General features: G+C 41.5%; 4 protein-coding genes across 10 annotated transcripts in view; 3 read left to right on the forward strand and 1 right to left on the reverse strand.

The window, feature by feature from the left end:
• The first annotated feature begins 1,031 nt into the window (after positions 1-1,031).
• On the forward strand, positions 1,032-9,403 carry si:ch73-352p4.8 (cystine/glutamate transporter). Of its 3 annotated transcripts, none has more exons than XM_021577051.2 (12): positions 1,032-1,158; positions 4,998-5,124; positions 5,244-5,359; positions 5,455-5,580; positions 5,689-5,788; positions 5,878-5,922; positions 6,019-6,142; positions 7,872-7,975; positions 8,070-8,166; positions 8,287-8,436; positions 8,533-8,710; positions 8,856-9,403. In XM_021577051.2, the coding sequence occupies exons 1-12, from the start codon at positions 1,104-1,106 to the stop codon at positions 8,918-8,920; spliced, it is 1,287 nt and encodes a 428-aa protein (XP_021432726.2). In that variant the 5' UTR covers positions 1,032-1,103; the 3' UTR covers positions 8,921-9,403. The 3 variants fall into 3 exon arrangements, with proteins under 3 accessions (XP_021432726.2, XP_021432725.2, XP_036813118.1); XM_021577050.2 differs by lacking the exon at positions 1,032-1,158 and adding an exon at positions 1,258-1,864; XM_036957223.1 differs by lacking the exon at positions 1,032-1,158 and adding an exon at positions 1,258-1,776 and having other exon boundaries at positions 4,997-5,124.
• Positions 9,404-9,849: 446 nt separating this feature from the next.
• On the reverse strand, positions 9,850-13,989 carry LOC110499966 (forkhead box protein M1). The gene is made up of 8 exons (XM_021577042.2): positions 13,491-13,989; positions 13,225-13,373; positions 12,792-12,986; positions 12,476-12,604; positions 12,242-12,298; positions 11,889-11,940; positions 11,592-11,761; positions 9,850-11,490 (listed from the first exon to the last, which is right to left on the reverse strand). Exons 1-8 carry the CDS (start codon positions 13,948-13,950, stop codon positions 10,684-10,686), a joined length of 2,019 nt encoding a protein of 672 aa, XP_021432717.1. The 5' UTR covers positions 13,951-13,989; the 3' UTR covers positions 9,850-10,683.
• rhno1 (RAD9-HUS1-RAD1 interacting nuclear orphan 1) lies at positions 13,872-16,661 on the forward strand. 3 transcript variants are annotated; one of them, XM_021577058.2, is made up of 3 exons: positions 13,872-14,008; positions 15,273-15,475; positions 15,630-16,661. In XM_021577058.2, exons 2-3 carry the CDS (start codon positions 15,293-15,295, stop codon positions 16,389-16,391), a joined length of 945 nt encoding a protein of 314 aa, XP_021432733.1. In that variant the 5' UTR covers positions 13,872-14,008; positions 15,273-15,292; the 3' UTR covers positions 16,392-16,661. The 3 variants fall into 3 exon arrangements, with proteins under 3 accessions (XP_021432733.1, XP_021432731.1, XP_021432730.1); XM_021577056.2 differs by lacking the exon at positions 13,872-14,008 and adding an exon at positions 14,941-15,078; XM_021577055.2 differs by lacking the exon at positions 13,872-14,008 and adding an exon at positions 14,952-15,102.
• A 146-nt stretch (positions 16,662-16,807) lies between these two features.
• Positions 16,808-20,740, forward strand: part of LOC110499967 (tubby-related protein 3) — a 34,309-nt gene continuing 30,376 nt past the window's right edge. The window contains exon 1 of one of the 3 annotated variants that reach the window (XM_021577044.2): positions 16,808-16,981. In XM_021577044.2, coding sequence (XP_021432719.2) covers positions 16,962-16,981 — 20 coding nt within the window. In that variant the 5' untranslated portion in view covers positions 16,808-16,961. Of the gene's footprint in view, positions 16,982-17,117; positions 17,927-20,740 lie in introns of those variants that run through there. The other 2 variants (XM_021577043.2, XM_021577047.2) reach the window with 2 other exon arrangements.

The following is a 20,740-nucleotide window of genomic DNA, read 5'->3' on the forward strand; positions in this document are numbered from 1 at the left end:
GCTGATTATACTGTGCAAAGTAAGGTTTGGGTGTTAAAGGACTTTCCTTTACTCCATTTTCTGTTGAGAGACCGATTTAGAAGGTTCTAAATATTAGACGTGATGTTTGATGTTGGACAGAAGCAATTTGAAATACTTATTTTTCATAGCAGTAGGGATCTCTCCAAAACATCCTCACAATTCTCAGCTGAATAAACATGAAAATAAGACAAATAAATGCCATACTATCCCTTTCTGTATTATTCTAGCCACATAATGTGATGGTGTAGAGTGGTGAAATGTCAGATAAGTTATTGTGAATATGATCCTTAGTTTCCCGGAAATGCCGACACCCATCGTCAAGACATGCAATTACAACTAAACATGTCAAATGAAAATAAAGCAGCTATGATGCCTTTGTTAACTGCTGTTAACAAGCAATGGATTAACTGAAATGGGCAGCCACAGTCTCCCAAGCGTTAAGAAAAGAGAGGCCAGATACATTTTTTCACAGTTTTATTTTGGATCCCTCACATGTGATCTTACGCTGAAGTTTCCTTGCTCATGACAGAAATACTTCACAGTTCACACACACAGGGACAAACTACATGACCTTGCTTTTATTCATCAGGCGTGTGTGCAGAGAGACAGAATTTACATGCCAATTATTTGATGTTGCATTCAACCCCATTTTAGTGTTGACATTTGTGTCATATTGGATGTTATCTGGTTATGATTTGCTTATGAATAAATTCTACTGATATTTTGTGGATATTAGTGAGAACATCAGTAAGGCCATCTGCTCCTATAGCACGTATACTTTCTCTGTTGTGAAGTTGTTGTTGAAAGTGACCCTCCTGTTATCTGTACAGCTGCCTCTACAAGGGGTGTTTGGGTTCTCTCCCCATGGTAGTCCGTGTTTAAAGCTGTGCACACAAGCAAAACTTTACACACACTGACACACACATGCAAAGACCAACAAAAACTTTAGTGCATGCGCGCACACACACGCATGCACGCATGCACGCACACATACACACACACACACACAAACACATACACACTCATACTCAGTACAATGAATGCACCATGGCTTTGACCTGTCTAAACTGCCTTAATTACTCATGTTATTGAAGCTTGGGAAGACTACTGGCTTTGTTTCCTGCTTGTGCAGGATTGGTGAGTTTCTATGGTTACTGACTGTGCTGATTTGCAAGAACCAATGAGGGGGTAAAAAACAAGTTCAGGGGAGAGGGCCTTGTGCAAGTGTGAGGGTTATACTCGTCTACCCGTTCAGCTCATACAGCTCCACTCGGCTTGTCTCGTCTCTTAGCTTGTCTCATCTTCTATGCTAGTCCTCTACATACAGCAATCTTCATTGGATAAATACAAGCAGTTTCAGTATAAGAAGAGAGATATATGAATTTTATAGTTTATCCATAAAGGGAATGACCATACTTTTGTGTTCTTAAAGACAAAATACTTTTTTGTTCACTTAAATGGACTACTTCTGTGTTTTCTTTAAACTGGAATGTGAAAGGATTTTTGCTGCTTAAAAGTAATTTTTGGTATTTGATTTATTCACTGGAACTTGTTGGTGTAAGGCTGGATATCTAAACAAGGTGTTCACACCTTCAAGGCTGCATAGGCATGGGCATAGATGGAATTCAGTTGAAGGAAGAGGGGGATGAGGTGAAGGAGAAGAAAGAAGATGAAGTGATCCACCTGAGGAGGACAATAGGTCTGCTTCCGGCTATCTCCTTCATCATCGGTACCGTGGTGGGCAGCGGCATCTTCATTGCACCAAAAGGGGTTCTGATGAACAGTGGTAGTGTGGGGCTGTCACTGGTGGTTTGGGCACTGTGTGGGGTCCTCTCCACCTTCGGTAAGCACCAACTGTCATTTTAAAAGAGGTACTGGGTACCTATGAGAGCAAGAGGAGCATAATTGTGATGTTTGAGAGTGGTAGTTGCTAACACAATATCCGTCTTGAAACATTTTTATTAGATATTCACACATCAGTCTGATTCAGTATTGTTAAAGGTCCAATGCAGCCGTTTTTATCTCAATGTTAAAACATTTCTGAGTAACAATTAAGCAACTTACTGTGATTTAAAAAAAGAAAATGGTTAAAAAGATACAAAAATAGCTTCTTAGCAAAAAGCAATTTATCTCGCAAGAATTTTGCTAGGACTGTATGGGAAAGGTCTGAATGAGGAGCCTAATTGGAGGAGCCTAATGGGAGGGATATGCAACCTGGAAACTAGCTGTTATTACACTACCTGTTGATGTAGCCAGGCATGGCAAAACAAGCTGACATTTCAGGCAGTCTTTTCAAACAGCTCTTACATTAAAAGGGCATTATCATCATTTTCACAATTTCACAGTATTATTCCAACCTCATAGTGTGGAAATATATATAAAACACAGGTAAATCATGCATTTGACAGCACTGCCCCTTTAATTCACAGACAGCACACAACATTCACTCCCCTAATGGAAGTTTAGGCTACCTCAGAGGTGTATTCTAGTACTCGCTGTATTTTCTTTGGCAATAAACTCTGCAGGATATATTCACTTAGTTGAATGATCTGGTCAAGGACCACAATCCTCTGGTATTTGCACATGCGATCAACCTTTGCACCTACAGTTGAAGTCGAATGTTTACTTACACCTTAGCCAAATACATTTAAACATTTCACAATTCCTGACATTTAATCCTAGTAAAAATTTGCTGTCTTAGCTCAGTTAGGATCACCACTGTATTTTAAGAATGTGAAATGTCAGAATAATAGTAGAGAGAATGATTTATTTCAGCTTCATTTCTTTCATCACATTCCCAGTGGGTCAGAAGTTTACATACACTCAATTAGTATTTGGTAGAATTGCCTTTAAATTATTTAACTTGGGTCAAACGTTTCGGGTAGCCTTCCACAAGATTCTCACAATAAGTTGGCTGAATTTTGGCCCATTCCTCCTGACAGAGCTAGTGTAACTGAGTCAGGTTTGTAGGCCTCCTTGCTCGCACACACTTTTTCAGTTCTGCTCAAAAAAATTCTCTAGGATTGAAGTCAGGGCTTTGTGATGGCCACTCCAATACCTTGACTTTGTTGTCCTTAAGCCATTTTGCCACAACTTTGGAAGTATGCTTGGGGTCATTGTCCATTTGGAAGACCCATTTGCGACCATGTTGCTTCAATATATCCACATAATTTTCCACCCTCATGATGCCATCTATTTTGTGAAATAGTTTTGGAGCAGTGGCTTCTTCCTTGCTGAGCGGCCTTTCAGGTTATGTCGATATAGGACTTGTTTTACTGTGGATATAGATACTTTTGTACCTGTTTCCTCCAGCATCTTCACAAGGCCCTTTGCTGTTGTTCTGGGATTGATTTGCACTTTTCGCACCAAAGTATGCTTATCTCTAGGAGACAGAACGAGTCTCCTTCCTGAGTGGTATGATGGCTGCGTGGTCCCATGGTGTTTATACTTGCGTACTATTGTTTGTACAGATGAGCGTGGTACATTCAGGTGTTTGGAAATAGCTCCCAAGGATGAACCAGACTTGTGGAGGTCTACAATTATTTTTCTGAGGTCTTGGCTGATTTCTTTTGATTTTCCAATGATGTCAAGCAAAGAGGCACTGAGTTTGAAGCTAGGCCTTGAAATATATCCACAGGTTCACCTCCAATTGACTCAAATTATGTCAATTAGCCTATCAGAAGCTTCTAAAGCCATGACATAATTATCTGGAATTTTCCAAGCTGTTTAAAGGCACAGTCAACTTAGTGTATGTAAACTTCTGACCCACTGGAATTGTGATACAGTGAATTATAATTGAAATAATCTGTCCGTAGAAGAAGAATTACTTGTGTCATGCACAAAGTAGATGTCCTAACCGATTTGCCAAAACTATAGTTTGTTAACAAGACATTTGTGAAGGGGTTGACAAACGAGTTTTAATGACTCCAACCTAGGTGGACGTAAACTTCCGACTTCAACTGTATAAAGTAACTTTGACTTATCTTATTTAATTAAGATAATAACAGTTTCCTGTACAGGTTATTGTCACTACATGCCTCCACTATTATTTATACCATTAACATAATTTAAAATATTTATTATCATTCAAGTATATGAGTCCTTGCACAGATGTCCAAATGTTTACTATTAAACTGATGGTTTAATATACAGATGTAGGATCTTAATTTGAGCCAGTTTGCTACAGCAGGAAAAGGAGCAGGAAATGTGAATTATTATGTGGATTATAATTAATGGCCATTTTTGTAGGGGTTGATGCATTTTTCATTAGAGCAAATCAAGTCTGAAATGGAAATTTCAGTGGAAATTACAAACTTTAGATGCCTTTTTAAACCTCAAATACACTACAAGTTTGAATTTCCTGCACAGATTCTAAGCAACAAAATTCTAAGCAACAAGTGATCAAATTAAGATCTGTACTATTCATCAAGGTTGTTTATAGGGTAATAGCCTATGGCTGACCAAATAAACTGATGAAAAGGGTAGAATGGGCTGAAAGCATGGGGTGGATGTGTGGCTGACCTTTCCCAGGTATTCCTCCAGTTTTATCTTTATTATACCACAGTTATAAGCACAGCTATAACTAGTGATATGCACTGAATAATGAATATTTAAAAAAAATATGTTTCCTGAATGTATAGAGATAGTTATACAATAGAAAATATCCCAGCCCACTGAGCAAAAACTTGTTGAGTCCACATGATTTCCACATCATTTCAACCAACAAATCCAATGTGATGGCGTTGAGTCAATGTGGAAAACTGACTGTATTTGAAAAAAGTCATCAACGTGCGGGAATTGAGCATTTTTTTCACTCAACTTTTCACCTGAATCCAATGACATGGTGAATTTTGTTTGTGATTTCACGTTGAATTCACGTTAGATGACCACTCAACCAAATGTAAATCAAAACTTTATGTTGAACTGACGTCTATGCCCTGTGGGAGATGTGTCATCTGTCTCTGTCCTTTTTCCAGGGGCCTTGTGCTATGCTGAGCTGGGAACCACCTTTACAAAGTCAGGGGGCCACTACACCTATCTGCTAGAGACATTAGGACCGTTGCCTGCGTTCCTGCGTCTCTGGGCAGAGTTTTTATTCATCAGGTCAGCAGCCTGTATCTCCGTGTCTCTTTGCATACACTCTTAGAATAGTTTAGGAGACAGTATGGTTTACTACAAGTTTTTCTAATACTTTAATACTGTACTCCATGTGGACTGTAAAGGCCAGCTGTAGCATCCTACGTGTCCCTGGCGTTCGGACGCTATGTGGTGGATCCCTTTTTCAGCCCTTGTGCTCCTCCCACAGCACTGATTAAACTGGTCAGCATCCTTGGAGTGAGTGAGTGATAAAATACAACCGATAAGACTTTGTGAATTGTTTGATTACTATGGTATGCTATTTCAACAAGGTTTATCTTCCTCCTCTCACTGTAGCATTTGTGGTGGCGATAAACTGCTGGAGTGTGACCCTGGCATCTCGCACCCAGGTCACGCTGACATTCATCAAGATGTTTGCCCTGGTCCTAATCATCGTACCTGGCATCATGGCATTAGCCAGAGGTGGGGTAGTGGTTTTGGTAGAGTTACATGATACACGATGTACACAATATACCCAGGACCCTATTCAGTCAAACCCTGCTAACTCGTTTTCCTCGCTCCCCTCCCCAGGACAGACAGAGAACTTTCAGAATGGCTTTGAGATTGATACATTAACACTGGATAAGCTACCATTGGCCTTTTATTCTGGTCTATATGCCTATGGTGGATGGTATGCAGTGCACACAAAAAAAATCCCATACCATACCATCCATAAAGAACTGTTAACTGATAAATGGACATCTTTTACTTTTTTTGCAGGTTTTATCTGAATTTTGTCACAGAGGAGGTCATTAACCCAAATAGGTATTTTACATTAAAAAAACAATGTGATTGACCAATTATTTACACACAAAAAATCAAGTAACCTCAAGTCTTTGATTGTCTGCTCTATTTTGTCAGAAACATCCCACTGGCAATCATCTTCTCCATGGTGACGGTGACTGTGTGCTATGTTCTTGTCAACGTGGCCTATTACACCATGATGACAGCAGAGGAGCTTCTTGTGTCTGACGCTGTGGCTGTGGTCAGTAATATGGCACCAGATGGTAAAATCCAAGAAAAGGAAAATAACTACATGTGAAATGAACTGCATGTGAGCCTCATACAGTGCAATGCGAAAGGCCCCCTTGAACTTTGCAACCTTTTGCCACATTTCAGGCTTCAAACATAAAGATTTAAACCTTATTTTTTTGTGAAGAATCAACAACAAGTGGGACACAATCATGAAGTGGAACGACATTTATTGGATATTTCAAACTTTTTTAACAAATCAAAAACTGAAAAATTGGGTGAGCAAAATTATTCAGCCCCCTTAAGTTAATACTTTGTAGCGCCACCTTTTGCTGCGATTACAGCTGTAAGTCGCTTGGGGGTATGTCTCTATCAGTTTTGCACATCGAGAGACTGACATTTTTTCCCATTCCTCCTTGCAAAACAGCTCGAGCTCAGTGAGTTTGGATGGAGAGCATTTGTGAACAGCAGTTTTCAGTTCTTTCCACAGATTCTCGATTGGATTCAGGTCTGGACTTTGACTTGGCCATTCTAACACCTGGATATGTTTATTTTTGAACCATTCCATTGTAGATTTTGCTTTATGTTTTGGATCATTGTCTTGTTGGAAGACAAATCTCCGTCCCAGTCTCAGGTCTTTTGCAGACTCCATCAGGTTTTCTTCCAGAATGGTCCTGTATTTGGCTCCATCCATCTTCCCATCAATTTTAACCATCTTCCCTGTCCCTGCTGAAGAAAAGCAGGCCCAAACCATGATGCTGCCACCACCATGTTTGACAGTGGGGATGGTGTGTTCAGGGTGATGAGCTGTGTTGCTTTTACGCCAAACATAACGTTTTGCATTGTTGCCAAAAAAGTTCAATTTTGGTTTCATCTGACCAGAGCACCTTCTTCCACATGTTTGGTGTGTCTCCCAGGTGGCTTGTGGCAAACTTTAAACGACACTTTTTATGGATATCTTTAAGAAATGGCTTTCTTCTTGCCACTCTTCCATAAAGGCCAGATTTGTGTAATATACGACTGATTGTTGTCCTATGGACAGAGTCTCCCACCTCAGCTGTAGATCTCTGCAGATCATCCAGAGTGATCATGGGCCTCTTGGCTGCATCTCTGATCAGTCTTCTCCTTGTATGAGCTGAAAGTTTAGAGGGACGGCCAGGTCTTGGTAGATTTGCAGTGGTCTGATACTCCTTCCATTTCAATATTATCGCTTGCACAGTGCTCCTTGGGATGTTTAAAGCTTGGGAAATCTTTTTGTATCCAAATCCGGCTTTAAACTTCTTCACAACAGTATCTCGGACCTGCCTGGTGTGTTCCTTGTTCTTCATGATGCTCTCTGCGCTTTTGACGGACCTCTGAGACTATCACAGTGCAGGTGCATTTATACGGAGACTTGATTACACACAGGTGGATTGTATTTATCATCATTAGTCATTTAGGTCAACATTGGATCATTCAGAGATCCTCACTGAACTTCTGGAGAGAGTTTGCTGCACTGAAAGTAAAGGGGCTGAATAATTTTGCACGCCCAATTTCTCAGTTTTTGATTTGTTAAAAAAGTTTGAAATATCCAATAAATGTCGTTCCACTTCATGATTGTGTCCCACTTGTTGTTGATTCTTCACAAAAAAATACAGTTTTATATCTTTATGTTTGAAGCCTGAAATGTGGCAAAAGGTCGCAAAGTTCAAGGGGGCCGAATACTTTCGCAAGGCACTGTATATGCTCTCTGTTTATCGCAGACGTTTGCCAATCGTGCGCTTCACGGCTTGGCCTCTGCGATTCCTGTACTGGTAGCTGTGTCCTGTCTTGGGGCGCTTAACGGTGGCTTCTTTGGAGCACCCAGGTAATAATGCTGCACTCTCGTAATTCAGAAACATACACCTTGATGTACGCTTGGCTGGTTCTATTCACAAGACGTCTGTCTGTCCGTGGTGCAGGATGCTGTTCGTGGGGGCCAGGGAGGGACACTGGCCAGTCCTCTTCTCAATGATCCACATCCATCGAAACACGCCTCTGCCTGCTGTTCTGCTGCTGGTATGGTCTACTACTACTGCCCATAGTCTACCTTGCCAACCCAATTAGTCTCTTTACAAACATCTGTATTGGCTTTGCTTTCATGGTCCAGTTGAGATGTTTGTGTTGTCCTTCCTGCAGTATCCGATGGTGGTAGTGATGGTGGCCAGAGGAGAGATCTTCCAGCTGATCAACTTTGCCTCCTTCTCCCGGTGGCTCTTCATTGCCATGGCGACCATGGGGATGCTCATCCATCGCTACCGCTTCCCCCTCCACCCTAGACCCTTCAAGGTCGCTATGACTACTATAATTATCTAATGCCCCTTGTTTGGTACTTACTAGTTGTATTCCTATGATCAGCTCATAATTCTATTCTATGTCTACTAGGTGCCGCTGGCCATTGCAGTCACCTTCACAGTGGTGTGCTTCTTTATCGTTGGGCTGTCTCTGTACTCAGACCCCTGGAACACAGGGGGCAGCTGCGCTCTCACCCTGTCTGGAGTCCCTGTCTACTACCTGACCGTGCACCGCTCACACCTGCCCACTCGATGGAGAAAGAGCTTCAGTGAGTCACATCCTTATCATGCCACTATAATGTCGTTGTCATCATACTGAATTACTGATAGCAGAAATGTCAGGTGAGGGTGGTGTTGTGTGGGATAGTTACAGCTGTTGTGAGTCACCGACAGGACTGTCTCTCTATTCTCCAGACTACTGCAGTAAGCAGCTTCAGATACTGCTGGAGGTGGCTCAGCAGGAAGTTCAGACCTACTAAAGACGCCTCTTTAATCACACACACTGACCAAACGGACACCCATGGCTGTGCCTTCCATATTGTATGTAGATGTGAACACCAAGGCATGTTAGTTAGATTTGGAAAATAATGAGCCGTTAACTCTACAGCATTCACTGCTGGGTAAGTTAGTTCTGCTGAAAAAAACCCAATTACTATTGTTTTTGTTTACTTGAATTAATGAGGTGTACTTTTGAATACGACAGATGTTTCGTGTTGATTATTTACATTTAAAATGACGATCATGAGCAAATGTCGCCATACTGGTATTTAGTACTCAACACAAAAAGAGAAACTGTGACGTATTCATTTATTCCATTTACATAGGATTCAGTAAACAGACATTCTTTTCTTAAACATCCTAAAAGTGACCCATGTCAGTTTCTCCCCAAACCTCGTTCTGGGGTCTGTTGTACCGGTCATGTAATAAATACTGAGCCAGAATGTAAAGGTTCTTGCATATTATGTTGTGTTCATGCCCCTTCCAGTTTATCATACCTTCAATTATAATATGGGACAATAAACCCAGGACTGTGTGGAATCTAGTTAAAGTTAAGACATCTAAACCTAACCAATGTGAAAAGGAGCAGCAAAGTCAGCGGGTTTCACTGTAGTCAGCACACCCACCCAAAAAGAAAAAAGGCACTTTAAACGTTTACATTAACTAGTTTCCAAGACACCAGTACTGTAAAAAGAGGAAGCCAAGTCAATCACCAGCAATCCCATGCCATGATATTAAACACTAGCAGACAGGATGCTCCTCAAACTTTAACCTGAATGTGTCCACCACAAGCACAGCTAACAAACGAGCCAAGAAGAACTATAAAAAGCCATACATCGTTCAGAATTGGTCATATGCAAATGATGCAGTCTTCCTTTCCCATAACAAAGTAACAACTATGACCCTTTGATCAAGATAAAACCATAAACTCATTTAATGCATGTTTAATCTTCTAGCCAAAAAACTTCCAATGACAATTCAAACATACATTTTTAAAAATTCAAATATATTTCCCTTCTACAGACGGATGCAAGACATCACCATACTACTTCATGCTTTTACATAGTTTCTCACTCACTACTACCACCACCCCTCTTTAAAAGTTCACAAAGCAGATTGGACATTGTCATGCCTAGAATAAGTTACAAAAGTGCACTAGAATAAGTGTTGACTTGGTCAATCAAAAATGGCATCTCCTTTGGGTGTAGACAGTCCTTGTTGTTTATTACTTTCTCTCATTGGTGGTTGATCTGTACATCATGTTACGTCCTTTCAGAGGTCCAATCAAATGGCGACTCGCTCACTTTCCGAGGAGGCACCACATCTTATATTCTAGCATGGTAGTGTCGGTCTCACTGGATAGTGATGATTTATCTATGTATAAATGTACATTTTAAAGAGCAAAACATATTCCAACATGTGCAAATTAAACATACATCAACATACAACTCAGGCATACTTTTCAGTTCCCTAGAAGTTCCTTCAAGACTATCGTGGGAGACAGTGAATTGTAATCAAAATATGGTCACTTAAGCTTGTGGCATGAAACACAACCAAGAGAGAGGAAAAAGACTGGTTAGTAGTGACAAAAGCAACCAAAGACAAAGGTCAAATCTAAGTTAGAAAGAAAACTCCCACATTTACAGATTGGAAGACAATGTGAGCAGCTTGGGTAATGATGAGACTATGACATCCTCATCTAGCAAAAAACTTTGAAAGGGTTGCGCTCTCTGCTCGGCAGTGGCTACTTGAGTTCAGGGATGAGCTGAGACCAGCTGATGTTCCCCATACCCAGATCATCATCCTCCAGGCCAGAGAAGCTGATATCCACCAAGATCTTGCTCAGGCTGTCGTTCATGGTGTCCAGGACCAAGCCCTCCGTAAGGGAGCGGTTGGATGTGGAGGGACCCCCGATTTGGAGCTCTCTGGAGCAGCCCTGCAGACGCTCTGGCCCCGGGGAGCAGGTGCCGGTGGGGCCAGCCGCAGATGTGGAGCGTGCAGAGGTGAGCAGCTCGCGAGGGGAGTTGAACAAGGGCAGGTCCTTAAAGGGAGTGCTACTGAAGCTGAAGGGGGTGTGGTCATGGCGGTCCGGGGTGAAGCTGGGGCCGGGAGTGCGGATGGGGCTGAAGTCCAGCATGCCGCCTCTCTCCTTGCCCAGCGGGGTCACCCTCCAGGGCTCTAACAGCACAGTGGGTGGCTTGCTGGGGGTGGAGGAGGCTGGGTGGCTGCTCTTGATGGGGGTCTTGAAAGAGAACTCCCTGCAGGGGCTGTCAGGCTCCGGCCGGGGGTCGAGCTCGGCGTCCTGTAAGGCGGAGCCGTCGGAGGCCAGGCCCGAGTCGCAGAAGGTGCTGTCAGGGAAGAGGAGCACGGGCTCCTCGTTGGAAGGCAGGACGAGGCGCTGCTTGCGACGGGAGCTGCTGACTTCCTTCCTGGTGTTGGTCAGAATGGCCCTAGGGGTAACGGAGATCAGGGGCACACAGACCTGCTCCTCCTTCATCTCCTCAACTGGAGGAGCATACAGCATCACTGTGGAGGCATCACTGTACGTAACCTGCCAAACGCAGTCACAACATGTATTAATTTAATAATTATAGGGAATCAAGTAACCTCCAGACACTTTACAATAAAAAAAAAGGTATGGTGAGACTTTACCTTGGGAGCTATACGGACCCTCTTGCCCCCTCCTGAGGAGCTAGATTTCTGCTGGGGGGCAGAGAGGGGGAGCCGTGTGGACGAGGACAGGAAGAGTGACTGGGTGAAAGGCAGCTGGATGGGGACCAGGTAGGAGTCTGCACGAGGAAGAAGGGGCTTCATCTTCCTCTCTGAACATATGGATGGCAGGAAAAAAATAAGTAATGAGGCAACAGCTACACATCAATCATTTCCAACTCTCAAAGGTTTGGTAATCGTCCAGCTGCTTGTTTCCCCCCACGTCTTTCCCTCACTCACCAGGGACACTGGCAGATGTTTTCTTGATGTCAGGAGCAATTCTCTTTTGTTGCTGCGGGAAACAATTGAGATGTTAACTTCTTATTCCCAACACAACTATTCTAATTGAAATGGTCCTTTCTCTTCTCAAAGACAACATATGAAGACGGCATGAGTTCGACCTGTGTAGGAGAAGTTACTATGTACTGTGACGTCTGCCTCTCTCTGCCTACACCTCACATCTCCCCTGAAATTAATTGTCAGCTTAATGAGCTAAACAAGAGCAGATGGAAAGCATGTCCTGTCCTCTCTCCGACTGTCCTGTCCTCCCTGACTGACTGCCACAGATGAAAAGAAGGGTAAAACGATCTTACATGTTGGTCACAGACCTGCATGGTCCGAGACGAGGTGGAAGTTGGATCAGACTCAGTCTGTGGGGTGGAAAATTGGTCAAAAGGGACAGAGTTATCATAAAGATAATAATCAAAAAGTAGATTTCAGAGTGAAGACAGTTATTTGCAGGCATTTGCCCTTTTGTGGAGTCCCATAGTTGTAATTGGCCAGCGACAAAATATGACTTAGAACAGAAAAGTGGGTAACATGCCAACCTTGTAAACCTGGTCAAGAGTAAGGCAGCGATTGGCCTCTGGGCGGATGGTCCAGTAGGAGATCTTGCCATCTTGTGTTGTCTCACGGATGAACATGTCATGCAGGGAGAGATTGTGGCGGATGGAATTCTGGCAGAGGAGCATAGACAATATCAAACTAAGAGGATGTGGCTTATGCCATTGGCAATTATACAAGTTTTTGTTTGGTGCTTAAGGGGTATTTTTCTGCTTCTATTGTAACATGATCTGGTCCTCAACTACTACAGTGGCACCAATAAAATCTTTATGTGACCAAGGGCTTATAGTGGATGTTTACCTTCCAGCCTGGCTTGGCCACCTTTCTGAAATATGGAAAGTGATCCTCAATCCAAGTGTAGATCTCTTTCAATGTCATCCTCCTGCTCTTCTTACTGTTGATGGCAAACTGAATCATTGCCATGTATGAGTAGGGTGGTCTCTCTGACAAGGGGTCTTTGACAACCCTGTGTGCTTCCATTCGCTCACTTTGTGACTGTGTGCAAAACAGAACAAAAAAAAAGAGAGGTTGGTTTTGTTTGGCCTATTTAGATACTACTCTTTTAAGACTCAACATATGCAGCAAGCACACAGAGCTAATATCACACTTGAGTGCAACACTTGAAACATTCTAGATAAACATATAACACGTTGCTGGTGACACCCTCCTTGAGCATCACTGTTTACATACGTCAGTTGACAATCACACCGAGAAGCTAAAAGAGGAGCCAAACCTGGAGAATCTGTTGGCAAGTGTCATGATTCTCTTTGTTGGCAGCTTTCTTAGCAGGATCTGGGTCAAGACCGTCTGTATTCATCCTCCCAAGCCACTGGATGTTAGTAAGGCTGTCATCTAGAGGACTGCAATCAAGGTCCCTATTCACTGTGAAATAATAAAAACTGTGCGCATCAACAATGTTCATCATCAAACAGTTAATTAAACAACACTGGAAAAGTAGAGGGTCATTTAACCCAAAATCATGAAAGCAAATAAACATACATGGTTTAATTGTAGTCAAAGCCTTAGTATCCTTTAGGCAGTCCATTGTTGTTGCCTTCTCTGGCTGTGTGACAAGAGCCATGCTACCCCTACCAGAGCTGCAACCGCTCATATAGCTAGATTGACAGAAAGAATCTGCACCATCCTTGATACAGCCACCACCACTTAGAAGGATGAATTTGTTTGGTCCTTGAGAGCCACACTCCTTCCCCTTGGCAGTGAGGGCCCCAATTACACTCTGGAGGTCTGCAGTTTTGGGGATGACAACCACTTGTGTGCCAGGCATAGTGGGATGGTCCATGATACGGATGCCATCAGGAAAACACTGGCCACCTGAGGGTTTGGATGTGGATGCTTCCTTGTGTCGTAGTCCATCCGGCTCATCAATTGCTGGTTCATTTAGCTGAAAAGGAAGCTTCCTCCTCCTAAGGATCAGGGGCCTTCTTGGGCTCTGTCTCATTCTGCCCAGATTACAGAACTGGCCCTTTGACTTCACTTGATGTCTGAAGAGATAACAGGTAACGTTAAAGTTAGAATGTAACGTTACAGCCAAAACTACATTTTCCCTGGGGCAGACAAAGCTGGTTAGGTTTGAGCTAGTTAGCTATAATGGCTAAATGATAGCTAAACTGATCTGATGACGAATCAGGCGCTGACAACTTTCTACCTGAGTTGATATGCTGCAACTAAGTAAGCAAGCCTGTCGATGCAAAAGCTGTTAGTTCAAAAAAATTATCCAAGGTTCTTTTGATGGGCAAATTAAAGTAGCGTTGATAACAACGCTGAATTAAATGTATATCGGGTATGGATCACATCATGAACTGATATTTTCCATACTTGTGTTGACGTTACTCTAGTAACTTGCTAACCTAACTATAATGAAATCTATTTCATTGTATCAATTAAAAATAAAGCAGCCAGATAATTGTTACTATAGCTAGCTAGCTAACGATTTTAGAATAGAAATACCAGTCTTTCAAATATCAGCTATGGTTATGACGCAGTCTTCTAGAACATGATGGTGTTAGCTAAATTAGATAGTTGCTAATCCACGGGTTTATAGTTAGCTAGCTAACATACAAAGAAGGTAGAAAAATATTCCCCAAACTAAACTAGTAGTTAGTTAGATAGCGGTAATAGTTAACGCGTTTAGTTTGCAAGCTAACGTTAGTCCAGTTAATTAGCAAGCTAGCTAGCAACTTTAACCAAGTTGCATATCACAAACCTTCATATTATGGTGATGCAATGCGCTTTTGTTCTGGGTTATTTGACTCCTTAATTAAACAATGACAATAATCGAAAATGAAAGTTGACAGGCAGTTTGTATATCTCAATCTCCTTTCATTCAGTGTGAAAGTGAATGGGATTTTGAATTTTGGCGCAGTATTTGCGATTCCGGTCATGTGGTCTTTGCATATCCAATGGGTGAACCCAGTGGATGTGAAAACCAATCAGTGTTAACCATTATGTTAACGGCAAGACTTGGAGGACAGCGAAGCAAATGCAAAATGTTTGCCCTTTCTGATTCTGACATTATTTATTCAAAACATTGATAGCTAGCTACTTCTGACATGCAGTTTACACCCAGGTACGTCGTGTGATATACGAAGGCGTAAGTACTCTTCCATGTGTTCACTCTGTTATTTTTTGTTGTTGTAGCTAACTAGCTACTTAACCCAAAGCAAGCTATAGCGTTAAAACGTTTCTTATATGCCACATTTGTTTCATACTGCACTCCTTTAATACGTCATCATATATTTAACCTTCTCTTGATCCCATCAGCTCCTCAACCATGACCTCTGATGCCCCGTAAAACAAGAAAGAAATCTTTGCCATACTCACAGAAGCCGTCGCTGTTGTTTTTTGAGCCACCACTTGATGACGCCAGATACCACAATGTGCCTCAAGTGAGAGGCGCACTCAATCCCAAGTCATTTCTAGATGAGGAGCAGCGACAGAACAGCTGCACAGCCTGTAGTTCTTGGGTAATCACAGTTTATAACTGTTAATGTGTATGATGATGATCATGTTTTTAATGTAATTATTTACTATCTTCTGAATGTTGTCCTTTCAAACCATAGACTATAAATAATGTATGACAAACATGTTCAAAGATGTCTCTCACTCACTCAATTTCAGGTGAGTCCACAGTTTGATCAGTTACCGCCCCCTGCACCCAGAGGAAGGCGAGGGAGGAAGAAGTGCCTCTCTGCACCAAGCATTCTTGACAGGAGTTCTCACTTATCCAGAAAAGGTAGTGTTTGCAAGTTCCAAGCCTTATCCTTTCAGAGAAGGTCAACAGCCCAACCTCTCCATCAAAAGCATGCACATAGAAAGAAAGCTGTAGAATCTGCTCTTGGGGCCCATGAGGAGCAGCAGGGCTTGCAAGTTCATAAGCTTGGTTCTCTAAGTACAGAGTACCTAAGTAACCAAGATGAAACGGAGACACCAACACAGATAACTTCTCTCAGGAAAGGGACAGCTGAGAGGAGACGGTTGTCAGAGGTAACACCGGAAGATGCAGCATCAACCTCCAGCAGATGTGTGGGGGTCCTTAGAACGTCAGCTGCCAATGTTGCCAGACATGGCAAGAGCCCAACGTCATGCTCTGCTCAGACTCCTGCCTCAGCAACACACCACACCCCTGGCACGGACAATGTTTTCTCCCCAATTGATGTAGTGACTCCAGAGTTACACCATGATGGAAGTTCCTCCTTTCTTCGCCTCCTGTTGCCACAGCCGATGACCCCGCCACATACTGTGACTTCAGAGATTTTAGCAACAGACACCCCAGAGAGGGACTATGGAGTCAAGGTTACATGGAGGAGGAGGAAAGGGCTGATGAGGTTGCTGATGGACCGAGGTTATCTTTCAAGTGCAGAGGCACTAATTAGCATCTAATCAACATAACTGTAAATGTTGACATCATTTTACTATCATGTTCTGCAATTAACACTGAATTGTAGTTAACACCACATGAATAAATTAGTCCACTGATTGAAAGTGATATGTTGCAATAACTATAATATTATTGAGTCCACTCAATTGTTTTGCTGCTCGGAATAACGTTGTCCATGTGCAGTTGGTAGTTCAGCCCATTGTGGATGCGGCTCTGTCTAGGTTCTTGTTTTCTTTGTATCATGGGTCCACATTAAATCTTTTTTAAAATGGGTTGTTTTTCAATTTTACATAAATGCATAATGCATTTTTGTGGTGTGAGTGTTACAACACTAGCTAGTAACTTTTGGTATAAATAGAGGGGTCTATTTACTAGCTACATTTGTGGTAACATGGAATGCAGAGGCAAAGAAACCTGTCCAATCACTCAAGTCTATATAACCTGCCATCCAATAGGATAGTCCGTTGTAGTCATGTGCGGTAACTAGGGCTGTGGGGAACAATTTTCCAAGCGTGTCAAGGAAAGTTGTATGCTGCACCACCAGCTGGGATCCATAGCAACCGTGGATAAACATGAGTTACTACAGCATAAGGTAAGTAAAACATGTGTGTATATATATATATATATATATATATAGTTCTTTGCCCATTATATTATGTAGACATGCAGTGTCCAAATTGCATGGGCGAAGCGTGTCTGGTGGGTGGTGCGCGAGACTAGTCTCACTTAACTTATTCAGAAGGCACTGTTGCTCGAGAAGACTGATGCTAGTTTGGCTAATGTTAGGCTAGCTAGCTAACGTTTCTTGCTTGCCTGAAGATAGCCGAGCACGCTGAGTGGTAAATCAATCATGGAAGATAATACCAAGCAAAAACTAAAATACATATTTTCCACAACTTGAAATGTAGCTAACTATTATATATAAGAATCAAGCAGAGTTAAACGCGTATCATTAACCATTTGGGCAGTGAATTGGGCAGTGAATTGTAGCTAGGAAAACCCCATCGATTGTTGGCTAGCTAATGTTAGCGTGCTTGTTAACGGTAAAGCAGAAAGCGCACAATTCTTCACGGATTGCTCGTAAACTTTTTAATATTTTTTTGTAACAGGAATGTGTTTGAAAATGAGGGAATCTTTTTTTTTATTTTAACTAGCTATCTAGCTATAACGTTCCATCTGAAAAATGTCCAAATTGTATGAACATACATGTTGACAACGAAGCTATAACGACGTTATAAACATCTAAGGCTCAAGTCTTGAATATGTTGGGTTGCTAACGTTACATTATTGCGTCACGAAAGCCATCAGATGGGGAATATATTACACTCGATTTCTCGAGTTACTGTGTCTTTGTCATAGGAGCTTGCGCCATTCTCCTTAGAGACGGCATCGCAGAAATGTGGGTAGCTTGCTAAAAAATACAGTGTTAGGGCCTATGAGGGGGGGCAATCTTGGCAACATCACTTGGCACGGTCACTACCGAAGAAGTCTCCCGAAACGGAAGAAGTGACAGGATGAACAACATCAACAAAAGCAGGTGAATCAAGCTAATGTCATAGCATGATGATGGTATGGAATTGTGGCCAACATGGGGACAATCCGATGTTGATTAGGGTGTTGGATGGTTCAGTTCGTGGTTAATGATGTGATAGTTATGTGATAGGCTACATGGAGGCAATAGACAAATGATAATGTGTCAGAGTATGATTCTTATTTAACACTACCAGAACCATTGGGCATAACAGAATCAGTTGTCATAAACACAGTCATGACAGTTTGTCATTAAAATTACAACTGACTTTATACTGTTTATGACCCTGCTATTATGACAAACACTGTTCTTTTGAGCAGCTTAATGTGTTACACTAGCACCCACAAGTGAAATCCACTGCATTGCTTTTGCAATCTCATTTCACCCTGTGAAGTTGAGTTTAATTTAGGGATTCTTACTGCTTATTACACTAGCAAACGTTTTCCATATGCTGTGCATTCCTGGTCAAAATAATGACACTCCACCCCCATATGATTGTGGATTGGAATGTAGGATGGCTGAATGTTATGAATTCCACAGTCTTTGGTTTTTAAAGCGTGCCCACGAATGTTGCAATACCATTGCACCCACAACAAACAATATTATTGGCTATTCCCTTTGTGACATCAATGCACACTGTGGAAAATGGTTCAGGAAAATTAATAGGCAAACATGTAGGCACAGGAAATGCAGTATTTCCTCTAGGATTTCCACCGAACATTTTAGAGGCCCTCTTGGACGCTGAGACAAAATGTTACAGTTTTAAAGTTAATTTCCTGCAATTCTACACATTTGCCATGGGGCAGAGGGAACATTTTACTGTTTTATAGCTAGTTTCATGCTATTCTAAACATTTTGCCATGGGGATGAGAGCGCATTAGCAGTTTTAAAGTAACTGGCCAGAGAAAATCTCACTTTAAAAAGTTTATATGCTGTTAACTCCCAAATAATGTTGTTGACTTGTCCTATACTTGTATTTGTGGCCAACGCATAAAATACAGCCACATTGACATTTTCCCACCTGGGGCAGAAAAAGATGGTTAGCTATAATGGCTAAATGACACCTATACCGTTGAGGTGATGACAAATCAGGTGCTGACAACTTTCGACCTGTGTTGATGGGCTGCAACTTAGCAAGCAAGACTTTCAATGCAACAGCAGTTAGTTAAAAAAGTATCCAAGGTTCTTTTGATGAGCAAATTAAAGTAGCGTTAGCTAGCTAGCTAGGGTAACCTGTTAACACAAAATTAAATTTCTATCGGATATGGATCACATCTGATGTTTTCCATATTTGTGCTGATGTTATTCTAGTAACTTGCTAATCCTTTCCTACAATTCTACACATTTTACAATGGGACTGTGAGAAAATGTGCCGTTTTAAAGTAACTGTCCAGTGAAAATCTCATTTTAAAAGTTAGTATTCTGTTAACTCATATCCAAATAATGTTATAGACTCGTCCTATACTCATATTTGTGGCCAAAGCATAAATTGGAGAATAAACACTTCAAACTTGCATCTCAAACAGACCGTTTATTAAAAAATGCTTGATTTTTCCTGATGGAGTATGATGTAATACTCCTAAGGAGGTTGAGCTGTCCAATCAGCAGTCTACTCGTATTAATATTTTTAATGATCGGTATATGCCCACACCATTCTGTTGTTGGGGTACGCCTAAACCATTCCAACACAGAAAAGCATTTTTTGGGAAGGAAAGCTATTTTACTCATATTGTAATTCGTTATAGGTCATATTTCGTATTAATCTGGAAACACTGGATAGCTACTTTTATGCAAATGTCATGCAATTCTACACATTTTGCCAGGGCTTATGCTGTGTTCTTATGCTATCTGAGTGACTCAAACGTAACAAAATCAATAGGGGCCCCATGCCAGTTTTTATTCTGGTGGTTGTTAGCTAGTTCTCAAAGATGATCTTATTTAAAAATATATACCCTCATTATCGTTTCCGCATTCTTTATTAGAGGTCGACCGGGTTAATCGGAATGGCCGATTAATTATGGCCGATTTCAAGTTTTCATAACAATCGGAAATCAGTATTTTTGTACACTGATCTGGCCTATTTATTATTTTTTGTTTAAAAAAAAATACACCTTTTATTTAACGAGGCAAGTCAGTTTAGAACACATTCTTATTTTCAATGACGGCCTAGGAACAGTGGGTTAACTGCCTTGTTCAGGGACAGAACGACAGATTTTTACCTTGTCAGCTCGGGGATTCAATCTTGCAACCTTACAGTTAACTAGTCCAACGCTCTAACCACCTGCCTCTCATTGCACTCCACGAGAAGCCTGCCTGTTACGCGAATGCAGTAAGAAGCCAAGGTAAGTTGCTAGCTAGCATTAAACATATCTTATAAAAATCAATCAATCATAATCACTAGTTAACTACATATGGTTGATGATATTACTAGTTTATCTAGCGTGTCCTGCATTGCATATATTCGATGCGGTGGGCATTCGCGGAAAAAGGACTGTTGTTGCTCCAACGTGTACCTAACCATAAACATTTCTTAAAATCAATACACAGAAGTACATATTTTTAAACCTGCATATTTAGCTCAAATAAATCCATGTTAGCAGGCAATATTAACCAGGTGAAATTGTGTCACTTCTCTTGCGTTCATTGCACACAGAGTCATGGGTATATGCGATAATAATAAACGTTTTGTTTTCGAAATGATAGTTTCTGGATTCGACCATATTAATGACCAAAGGCTCGTATTTCTGTGTGATATTATGTTATAATTAAGTCTATGATTTGATATTTGATAGAGCAGTCTGACTGAGTGGTGGTAGGCAG

This window comes from Oncorhynchus mykiss, chromosome 21 (assembly GCF_013265735.2).
Source record: "Oncorhynchus mykiss isolate Arlee chromosome 21, USDA_OmykA_1.1, whole genome shotgun sequence".
In the NCBI taxonomy this organism is placed as follows: Eukaryota; Metazoa; Chordata; class Actinopteri; order Salmoniformes; family Salmonidae; genus Oncorhynchus; species Oncorhynchus mykiss.

What these genes read in the sequence shown, in the direction of transcription:
- rhno1 (XM_021577058.2), top strand. Translation starts at nt 15,293, where the DNA reads ATGCCCCGTAAAACAAGAAAGAAATCTTTGCCATACTCACAGAAGCCG. An exon ending in GCACAGCCTGTAGTTCTTGG is followed by an intron (nt 15,476 to 15,629) that starts GTAATCACAGTT and finishes ACTCAATTTCAG; the next exon opens with GTGAGTCCACAGTTTGATCA.
- LOC110499966 (XM_021577042.2), bottom strand. Translation starts at nt 13,950, where the DNA reads ATGAGACAGAGCCCAAGAAGGCCCCTGATCCTTAGGAGGAGGAAGCTT. An exon ending in CTTGCCAACAGATTCTCCAG is followed by an intron (nt 12,987 to 13,224) that starts GTTTGGCTCCTC and finishes TTTTGCACACAG; the next exon opens with TCACAAAGTGAGCGAATGGA. An exon ending in TGGCCAAGCCAGGCTGGAAG is followed by an intron (nt 12,605 to 12,791) that starts GTAAACATCCAC and finishes CTCCTCTGCCAG; the next exon opens with AATTCCATCCGCCACAATCT.
- si:ch73-352p4.8 (XM_021577050.2), top strand. Translation starts at nt 1,630, where the DNA reads ATGGGCATAGATGGAATTCAGTTGAAGGAAGAGGGGGATGAGGTGAAG. An exon ending in GAGGTCATTAACCCAAATAG is followed by an intron (nt 5,923 to 6,018) that starts GTATTTTACATT and finishes CTATTTTGTCAG; the next exon opens with AAACATCCCACTGGCAATCA. An exon ending in GGCTTCTTTGGAGCACCCAG is followed by an intron (nt 7,976 to 8,069) that starts GTAATAATGCTG and finishes TCCGTGGTGCAG; the next exon opens with GATGCTGTTCGTGGGGGCCA.